Source organism: Culex quinquefasciatus, chromosome 2 (genome assembly GCF_015732765.1).
Source record: "Culex quinquefasciatus strain JHB chromosome 2, VPISU_Cqui_1.0_pri_paternal, whole genome shotgun sequence".
NCBI lineage: Eukaryota > Metazoa > Arthropoda > Insecta > Diptera > Culicidae > Culex > Culex quinquefasciatus.
The window spans coordinates 64,374,201-64,385,172 of NC_051862.1; the positions used below are offsets into that span (position 1 = coordinate 64,374,201).

The 10,972-nt window shown below is 41.0% G+C and overlaps 1 protein-coding gene across 4 annotated transcripts in view; it reads right to left on the reverse strand.

The window, feature by feature from the left end:
* Window positions 1-9,816, reverse strand: part of LOC6052203 — a 48,179-nt gene extending 38,363 nt beyond the window's left edge. For all 4 annotated transcript variants that reach the window (XM_038256639.1, XM_038256641.1, XM_038256638.1 and 1 more), the window contains exon 1: window positions 7,840-9,816. In XM_038256639.1, coding sequence (XP_038112567.1) covers window positions 7,840-9,668 — 1,829 coding nt within the window. In that variant the 5' untranslated portion in view covers window positions 9,669-9,816. The remainder of the gene's footprint in view (window positions 1-7,839) is intronic.
* Between the last annotated feature and the right edge of the window lie 1,156 nt (window positions 9,817-10,972).

Consider the following 10,972-nt stretch of genomic DNA (forward strand, 5'->3'; position numbering starts at 1 on the left):
GTACTTTTGTACCCGACCCTCTCCGATTTCAATGAAACTTTGTAGACATGTTATCCTAGGCCTATATAAGCCATTTTTGTGTATATGGAGCCAATAGTACTCGAAAATAACATTTGAAAAGGGTGTATGGTATTTAAATATTTTTGCATTTTGTAATTTAAAAATTACTGTATCTCGAAGCCATTGCGTCGTATCAAAAAGTGGTCAAAGACAAACTTGTAGGAAATTGGACGGGCTTTCTGAAAAAAATATACTGAAACAAAAATACACGCCACATCTATGAGATTTTTTTGATTTTTAAGTCTAAAACATAAATTTAAAGGTGATGTCACGATTTTTTTTCGTTCAAAATTTTTGAGGAAATAGCCTAAAATGTTACCAAAAGACTGACGAAAAATGCAGGATGGTATGTCTCTCCTAAAAAATACAAAAATCATTTACTAAAACTGTTTTTTTGAAAAGTGGTCTAAACGTCAAAATTTATGAAAACCGGTAGTGGGAATCGATTCTCCAGACAATTTTACATAAAAGTCTCTATATTGTCCATTGTCCTAAGTCCAATCCTTGGGAAGATACAGCGGTTTTAAAAATAAAAATGTTGAAAAAACGGGTTTTTTTGTGGTTTTTGACAATTTCCATATGACAGACTTGGTTTTTCAGTCTCGAAAATATTTTTACCGGAAAGCTCGTCCAATTTCCCATAAGATTGCCTTTGACAGCTTTTTGATTTATATCGTTTTTATATTTACGTTAATCTAATCTAATCTAATCTAATCAGACCCTAGCGCAGCCAATCTTTCGAAGGGATCCTGGAGAGTGCCTTAGGTTAGATGACGCCTAGCACTCTTCTTGTCATTTATTAACATTTGTAGTGCGCCATTGCATTAGAATGCATTGAAACATCACAAGCGTTAAAGCGGCCAGGCCTACTGCGTAAAGCCGTATCGCAGAGATGACTCGTAATTGGGTTGAGTTTGAGCACAGAGTGTTCGAACAACAACACAATTCTGAATCGACAGGAGGAAGAAGCGTGGGGACACACCACCATACGCTCCGAGATTTGGTTGTATTCGTTGGGAGCACCATGCTAAGAAGGTTTGGTACTCCGGGACCTCTGGGATGGGACATTGTATTTCCACGAATGCCCTGGACACTATTTGCCGTGGTTATAGCGCCACAACTCGCTCTCTGTAACAGTATTCCTAATTCCAGTCCACGCTCACCAAGCCGTCATGGCCTAGTGGTTAGCATTTTTGCTTACCAATCCAAAGGACGGAGGATCGAACCCCGCCTCGAGCGACTTTGATTTTTCGTTCATATTCATCATTTCAAATTTATGTGTTCTTAACTTTCTCGTTGGGAGCAGATGGGAATCGAACCCAGAACCATTCGCTTACAAAGCGAACACCGTAACCAGTCAGCCACGGCCGCTCGCAATCGTTTTTATATTTACGTTAGCAAATTTACTATCCTGGTTTCTACCACACTGAAAAAAATATCCTATTTTCAGTTATTAGCAATGTAATAAAGCTTATATCTGTAAGCCCATACATCCAATTGAAAAGTGGTCAAAGGCAATCTTATGGGAAATTGGACGAGCTTTCCGGTAAAAATATTTTCGAGACTGAAAAACCAAGTCTGTCATATAGAAATTGTCAAAAACCACAAAAAACCCGTTTTTTCAACATTTTTATTTTTAAAACCGCTGTATCTTCCCAAGGATTGGACTTAGGACAATGGACAATATAGAGACTTTTATGTAAAATTGTCTGGAGAATCGATTCTCACTACCGGTTTTCATAAATTTTGACGTTTAGACCACTTTTCAAAAAAACAGTTTTAGTAAATGATTTTTGTATTTTTTTAGGAGAGACATGCCATCCTGCATTTTTCGTCAGTCTTTTGGTAACATTTTAGGCTATTTCCTCAAAAATTTTGAACGAAAAAAAATCGTGACATCACCTTTAAATTTAAGTTTTAGACTTAAAAATCAAAAAATCTCATAGATGTGGCGTGTATTTTTGTTTCAGTGTATTTTTTTCAAAAAGCCCGTCCAATTTCCTACAAGTTTGTCTTTGACCACTTTTTGATACGACGCAATGGCTTCGAGATACAGTAATTTTTAAATTACAAAATGCAAAAATATTTAAATACCATACACCCTTTTCAAATGTTATTTTCGAGTACTATTGGCTCCATATACACAAAAATGGCTTATATAGGCCTAGGATAACATGTCTACAAAGTTTCATTGAAATCGGAGAGGGTCGGGTACAAAAGTACCAGAAAAATTCCTGATTTGAGCTGGAATTGCTCTTTACAATATTTTAAGGTACTAAATTTTTTTTTTTAAGAAATTCAGACAAATTTTCAGGATGAGATTTGTGTCAGTTAGAGAATTTGGCAGATTTTATAGAGATTCACAATATTTTTCAGGCAATCTAGAATCTATCTTGATTTTAAGCAAAACATAAAAAATCAGCGTTGTTATTGAGAGAACCTAACTAAATTGAATTAAAAATTTCAAATTTTGAAATAATTAAATAATAATTATTACAATTATCGTCAGTAAAAAAAAAATTAAATGTGCAAGTTGGGAAAGTTATTCTTCATTACATATTCACTCTTTATAGAGGAAATATCTGAAACTGAGACACTCTAGCCGTTATTACTTTCAAGTCAGGTGTCCCCAGTTCTCGGGTTACATACACATTCACATGTGTCCTCCGGGACGGCCTGCAACTATAAACCCATGTGCATGTGGCCCAGGAAGTCATAATGCAGCGTAAATTTATCTGCACATCAAGCACATTTTAATACGGTTTGGGGTCGTCACCAGGCCTGGCCTGCAGACACTACAGAGATTTCATCGATGCAGTGGGATAACTTGCACTAGAATCCGATGATATACGATTTTGCGATTTTCGATACCTTTTCCACGGCCGAATAGTGTGTACCCTGGGGTTGGGTGTACCTCGATTCGAGTGGGATAAGTGGAACGACACGACACGGTTTATTTGAGTAGCCCATGTTGCCAGAGCTTTTGCGCCGATCTTGATTAATAGTCGTAGGCAGGGAAGTCGAAACTCTGTTTTTTTCTGCAATCGAACGATGTTCGGTAGTTCGACAAATGCCGACGACGAGATACGGAGACAGGTAAACAACACAGGGACCGGTTCTGTTCAGCCCCGGAGGATTCTGTTTATTTCTCGTATTTCAATCGATTACGACTCTCTACGGGGCGATTTCGTTTCTCTCGTAGGCATCCATCGTTTGACGTTGGCATTCTAATTTGTTCTCACTGGAACACCTTGGAGCCAGCTCAGATGTGCAAACTGTAAAACAATCTCAACGAGTCGTGTAGGCTTTTTTTTTTTTTTTTTTTTTTTTAAATTAAATATGTCTTTATTGAACTTTCATATAATAATTACATTTCTTTTACATGCTAAGTGGTATGGCCTAATGCTCTTCATCTTTGTTGTATTTTTCGTTTTATTATTAACTGATTACATTTATTTTATTTACTTCAAATTGTTTTACATTATTGCATTGAATCGAATACATTTGGGTAAAAAAGAAAAAAAAATCACTTTAACAACTAATCCTAACTTAAAACTTAAATTCATTGAAATATTCAAAATCATTAGAATGAGTAAACTACGAACTGTATTTTAAGATGAATGCTCCAAGCGTTCTTACTTGTTCCTGGCGAGTTTTGCAACCACGCAGTGTTGTTGTCATCTCGATGAAAATGTTCAGAAGTTCTTGTGGTGAAAACAGGTCACTACTGCCTTCACCCGTTGATGCTGGTTGGTTTTCCCTCGGTTGCTGACTGAAACCTGGAGGTGTTGTATTCTCTGCAACTCTTTGCCGCTGATTCAACGGCAATGGCTGCAGATTTGGAACCACTCGAACAGATCCTGCTACTGGCGACGCCAAAGCAGGAAAATCCACGTCCGTGTATGCTGGTGGTGTTTTGCGACGATTTGGTTGGTGCCTCGTCGTCGCTTGCTGCCGAATTTTTACAAACTCAGCACGTTTTGGGCAGCTCCGATTCTTGGTAGAATGGTCGCCGCCGCAATTGAAGCATTTCGCTTCGATGTTCTCGTTTATTGTTTCACAAGCTTGAGTTTTGTGCTCACCTCCGCAAGTTGCACAACGACTCTTGATGAAACAGTTTCTTCCACCATGTCCAAACTGCAAGCAGTTCGAACACTGTGTCACGTCACGGTGCACTGGACGATAACGTTCCCAAGTCACGATGATGTTGAAAATTGCCCGAACTGCTTTCAGCTCAGAAGGCGTTGTCGATCCTTTCTCGAGATGAACCAGGTACAGTTGATCACGATACTTGATGTCCTTGTTGTGTCTCGTCATCTTGAAGACTTCGATTACGTTCAACTTCAGAGTTTTGAGCTCTTCTTTCAGCACACTCACATCCATGTCGTACAGACCTCGGAGGACCTGTTTCATGGGGCGTTTACCTGGATCGTCATGGCTGTAGTATTCAATCTTGGTGTTGTTCAGGAAATCCCGAACGTAGTTGTAATCCTTTCTGGTAGGTAGCAGAATTTTGAGTCCATCAGCACACAAGCGAATGGAAGCTCGTAAAGCACCCGATTTGATAAACCCGGTCAGCCACTTTCGCACCGAATCCGATGACGATGTTTTCACAAAATGGGTGGCAACTTTTCCCGTCGTTCAAATTCTTCCTTCTCGCTCACGTCCACAGGAAGGGTAGCGAACTGGTTTCCAGACGAATTTTGAGCGTCCTTGCTCAAACTGCCTGGCTTTGCAGGTAGCGCTTCGGCATTCTTTAGCTTCTTCAAATCTGCCGATCCTACTGGTGAGGACCGCCTCTTTTTCTTGCCGTGAGGCATTTTTTGCACTTTTAAAGCACTTTTCAGGAGCTAATATCCAGGAGTACCTCACTGATCGGTGGTCCACAAGGGAGTGAGTCGTGTAGGCTTGGTTGAGGTTACGTTCAAAAGTTCAAGAAGTAATAGTTTCAGCTTCTTCCAGCAAGTCTTCAACGGACGTAGCTATCATATCCGAAACGAATTACGAACAAGCACGTGATAACGATAAATTGTGCTCACACGTTTTAATCGAAACCGGGGGCACTCCAAGATCTGGGTCGTATGTAAATCTCGTCGATTCTTTGATGGACCAAGTCTGGTTCTGGCCTCATCCGGTGTGATTCACGTGCACTGCTCAGACCGAAAACTGCTCGACGTCGTCATCTGCGTCGATAGTCGTTGAGGAAGGGCACAATTATTATATGCTTGTAAACGGTGGCGGCTAAAGAGTCTGGGATCCTAAGTTATTCAGAGTTTTTTCGCGGAGGATACATCGATGAGGTGATGATTGAGCTGTTTGAGCGCAGTGATGATGGTCAGTTGTGACCTTTGGCGCAGGGAAAGCAATTTCGACGAAGGGAAGTCATATTTTAAGCCCCGGACAGTAATATGTTTCGGTGGAATGTGCTGGGAACAATGAAGCAATAAAGGGCAAGACACGTGTGAGTTATGCGCTAAGGTCGCCATATTTCAAGTAAACAAATAAAGCGCGTGTGTACGTTAAGATGGATCTCGTTCGGTAGTCCGGTAATTGATGGTAGTTAAAGGTCAAGCAAGAGATATTAGGTTATTGTTGCTGTAATATATGATGTTTCGATGTAACTATCTTTAGTGAACTTTTACAAATTGAATCTATTCCTTATTTATAAATCGAGATTTTTTTTTCTCATTGATGCGAAATTCCTCTAAAGAGGAATCAGGTGAACTCGCACTGGCATAAAATGATTGATCGTAAACACTGTAAAACACGTCCCCCCTAATACACTTAACGATACACCGTCATTCCAAACCCAAAACATCACCCCCCATCCCAAATCGAATCAATGCATCATTATAAACTTCCTCTTCCTCGATCGACGCCAGATCGTCGTGTCACCTCCGCGCAGAGAAATGGGAAATCCCCAAATTTACTACATCACACTCTGTGCCTAGGAAGAGGCCGCCTGAAATGATTCAAAAATACACCCCCGCACAAACGTTAACGATCGTTTGTTTTGCCCCGTTGAGAAAAATGAAGCTAGAATTGTGATGGCGGGGGTGTGTGCCAAACGATCAGGGAAGCGACTGGGAAGTTATGAATGAAGACATTAAGCCGCCACTATAATTTCGCAATTTGAAACGACGTCGACGTTACGCCACCTTCATTAGAGGGGGGCGTTCATGAGCTACGTGGACAGGACGCTACTTTGACACTTGCGTCACCTTTCATTATGCACCTTGATTTTGTACGTGGGTAATTCTCCGCCAACTCACACAGCAGTTGCCCCGACCCCTCTTCGATTTGCGTGAAACTTTGTCCTAAGGGGTAACTTTTGACCCTGATCACGAATCCGAGGTCCGTTTTTTGATATCTCGTGACGGAGGGGCGGTACGACCCCTTCCATTTTTGAACATGCGAAAAAAGAGGTGTTTTGCAATAATTTGCAGCCTGAAACGGTGATGAGATAGAAATTTGGTGTCAAAGGATTTTTTATGTAAAATTAGACGCCCGATTTGATGGCGTACTCAGAATTCCGAAAAAACGTATTTTTCATCGAAAAAAACACTAAAAAAGTTTTAAAAATTCTCCCATTTTCCGTTACTCGACTGTAAAAAATTTTGGAACATGTCATTTTATGGGAAATTTAATGTACTTTTTGAATCTACATTGTCCCAGAAGGGTCATTTTTTCATTTAGAACAAAATTTTTCATTTTAAAATTTCGTGTTTTTTCTAACTTTGCAGGGTTATTTTTTAGAGTGTAACAATGTTCTACAAAGTTGTAGAGCAGACAATTACAAAAATTTTGATTTATAGACATAAGGGGTTTGCTTATAAACATCACGAGTTATCGCGATTTTACGAAAAAAAGTTTTGAAAAAGTTGGTCGTCATCGATCATGGCCATTCATGGTCACCCGCGACAGACACGGACGACGAAACAAAGAGAAACGCAAAAAGTAACTTTTTCAAAACTTTTTTTCGTAAAATCGCGATAACTCGTGATGTTTATAAGCAAACCCCTTATGTCTATAAATCAAAATTTTTGTAATTGTCTGCTCTACAACTTTGTAGAACATTGTTACACTCTAAAAAATAACCCTGCAAAGTTAGAAAAAACACGAAATTTTAAAATGAAAAATTTTGTTCTAAATGAAAAAATGACCCTTCTGGGACAATGTAGATTCAAAAAGTACATTAAATTTCCCATAAAATGACATGTTCCAAAATTTTTTACAGTCGAGTAACGGAAAATGGGAGAATTTTTAAAACTTTTTTAGTGTTTTTTTCGATGAAAAATACGTTTTTTCGGAATTCTGAGTACGCCATCAAATCGGGCGTCTAATTTTACATAAAAAATCCTTTGACACCAAATTTCTATCTCATCACCGTTTCAGGCTGCAAATTATTGCAAAACACCTCTTTTTTCGCATGTTCAAAAATGGAAGGGGTCGTACCGCCCCTCCGTCACGAGATATCAAAAAACGGACCTCGGATTCGTGATCAGGGTCAAAAGTTACCCCTTAGGACAAAGTTTCACGCAAATCGAAGAGGGGTCGGGGCAACTTTTCCCGATTTCGTGTGAGTTGGTAGAGAATTACCCACGTATCAATGTGAACTATGCAAAAAGGTAAGGTAAGCAGCTTCAGATTTTGTCAAACGTAGATTGTTTGACGACCACGTAGCTCATGAACGTCCCCACGGTGTCAACGTGTTACTTCAAGGAAGTACCACGTACTCGCCTTGAAACCCTGAAACAATAAGCCACGTTAGCGGGTTACCTTTTCCGGTAGATCCAGGTGTTGACCACGTCCGGCTGGTTGGTGGTGGTGGGCCGTTTCAGCACTCCCCTAAACGAGGAAGATTTCTTGCGGAGAAAGTTCCCGCTCGCGGGTTGCGTTGGATGGTTGGGCGGTTTGTTGACCACGGGAAAGCCGCCCCGATTGCCGGACTTCTCCCGACTTTGCAGCAAGTTGTAGTGGTTGAGCAGCATCGATTGCATGCGAGATCGGGCTCCGCCACCGGATGACGACAGTGAGGAGGATGACGTAAGCGATCCGACGGTAGATGGCGCGTCGGAGGAGGAGGAGGACGAGATTACGATCGCGGACAGGCGGGACAGGTTGTCGCTGGCGCTGTCGAAGATGTTTTCAGACGTTTTGCTCGATGACATCAGGTGGGCGAGGGAGTCCAGGTCGCCGGTGCTCCAGCTGGGTGCGTTGTTCTGGAGGTGCTGCAGGAAGTGTTCGCTCTTCCAGTGGGCGCGCGAGCAGAGGTCGGGTTCGCTGGCAGTTCGGAGGGGGATTTGCGGACGGAATTTTGGGGTGGGTTGAACTTCGGGATCGTATCGTTGCAGCTTTTTGAGATATTCAAATTTGAGCTTGTGGTTGGGTTTGTGGTCGGGGTAAGGTTCCTCTGTTGGGGGTGGATACCCTGGGGGCGGTCGGAACTGACACTCGTGACGTCGGCGACGTCTGACGGATAGGTTGAGACTTCGGCGCTGCAGCAGAAACCGCTGGAAGAGGTTTGAGGAGCGAACCTTTTTGGCAACAGCGCGGTCGCCACTCCCAGACCCCGCGGGAGGTAGCGGCCGTCCCGGGCCTGAGTGACTAACGACTAGTTTCTTCGCCGGCTGGCTGCCGTTGGTATTGTTTATACTAGGGTTGGTTTCACAACACGTGACCGATTCGTCTCGCGAGTCTTTCTTGGCGGCAGTCTTTAAATTGGACGCTGACAGCCCCTTTGGTGGGATCTTGCCGCCTAATGATGCGTTTGTCACTGTCGCCGTCCCGTTTTGGGTGGTTATTTTTAGCTTTTCCTCGTTACGCTTTGAGGCCTGCTGCTGCTCCCGGAATTGGCGATTCACCAGTTCGCTATTAATATCGTACCTCATTAGCACTGGATAGAACTCGGAGTTGTCGACTATGATGATCGATTTGTTGGATGCGTCCACGTGCTCGGCTGGCGACTGCAGCAGGGCATCGTCCGTGCTAAGTGGCCTCTTCAGCAGCATCGGTTCCAACGCTTGCGAGTCAACCAGCAGTAACGCCTTCCCGTCTCCCTTGTACGCCGAGGTGTCACTGGAGAACGTCTTCTTCTGACCAAAATAGAAATCATGGAAATCTTTCGCTTCCGCGTTACACTCATCCCGTTTCAACTCCCGACCCCTCTTGTAGATCTCCTCCTCCAGCTTCCGTATCATGTTCAGATCCAACCGCGTCCCACGACCTCCTCCGTCCACCTCATCCACTTCCCCAACAACCCCACCAGCCGCAACATGATTGACAGCATAATTCGTGCTATGTCGAACACCTCGACTCCGTCCCAGCTGAATCGAGCCCTGGCTCAGCGACTTCTTGAAAAACCCCGAGAAACTCAACGGCCTTGACCAGAGCTTACTGCCGCCAGTGCACTTTATCCTATTCTTGTCCAGATCGATCACCTTGTTGCGCATAACTACACTTTCTTTCGATATCTGCGCAACACCGCCGCCGCTGCTGACATCATCCTGGATCAACCTGCCGTCTGTGCCGTTGATGGCCATTTGATTGACAAACAGCACACCGTCACCGCCACCACTTCGGCGTCGATCGCGATCGTTGAGCAGCATCTTCGCGCGGTTTCTAAGATTTCTTCGTTTTAGGATTTGTTCGGGCGTTGCACTATGGTTTCATGGGGGAAGGCACTTGTGCTTGTTGCTTGTTTTAGGATATGTCAGCTACACCACTAGTGTTGGTTTCCTTTACATGACGAGCTTCCTGGTAATTTGTAGATTTTGCAATGAATAACTGAGCAATTCGTTGGCTAATAATAATTCTTTATCTAAATAGTTGTTTGAACTTGATGTATACCATATTTTGCCACTCATAAAATAGTAAATAATTATTTTAATATTACATCAGGGAATGTGGATAGATATTCAGTTAGAAAAAAATGTGTAGTATTACAGAAAAATGTGTTCTTCTTATGTAAATGCACATTTTCCTGAATCGAGCTTTTATACTTTTACTATCAACGGAAAAATAATACCAGGGTTGTGAAGATCCCAGCGTTTTATTTTAATTTCTTCAATTATGGCAATGCATTTGTATTTTTGATTTTCCTTTTCAAGATATAGCCATTAAAAAAAATAATTCTGGATTTTTTTAAAGGTCCAGCAAACTTTTTTTTAAATTTTTTGGTTTATGCTTTTTATTTCTGAATCCTTCTGCCTCAAGGCGGTTTTAAAAATATCCGAAAAGTAACAAATTGAAAATTTGTTAATAGGACCTTTTAAAAAAATCAGATTTGTGCCAAAAAAATTTTGCACATTTGTGGTTAATGTGCAGCAAAAAATTTCTATTCTCTTAAAAAAAAATATTTTTGATATTTAGAAATCAAGACTTACATTCAATGAAAGCAAAAAAACAAAAAAGGGCCCTCAAAATAAATTTAGCCAAATAAAAAAAGATAAATTTATATCCGGAATTTTGCGAGAATCGCTCAATGATTAACAAAATAGTATCAATCAATTTGAATTTGTTTTGTTATTTGTAACTCATTTCAGTTGTATTATTATTCAAAACTTTTTATGAATTTCATGATCTCTTTGTCTGATTACTTTGTTTTTCGGACCACCAATTTTAATTTTATTTGTTAAAGTTGTAGTTTATGTGGGAAATTTTTAATAACAAGAAATTAAAGCAGGGGTGCTCAAAGTTTTTGGATGCCGGGCCAAATTTGAAGCTCAAATGAACTTGCGGGCCAAGTTTATTAAGAAAAGAAATAAGGTTATTTTGATTTTAGAGACAAAAAAAAACATTTATCGCCTTAAGATTTTTGAAATTTCTGCAAAATTTCTAATATTTTATGAACATTTTTTTGTGACATGAAATCTGAAAAAATATGTAACGGCGTAATTTTATCTATAAATTA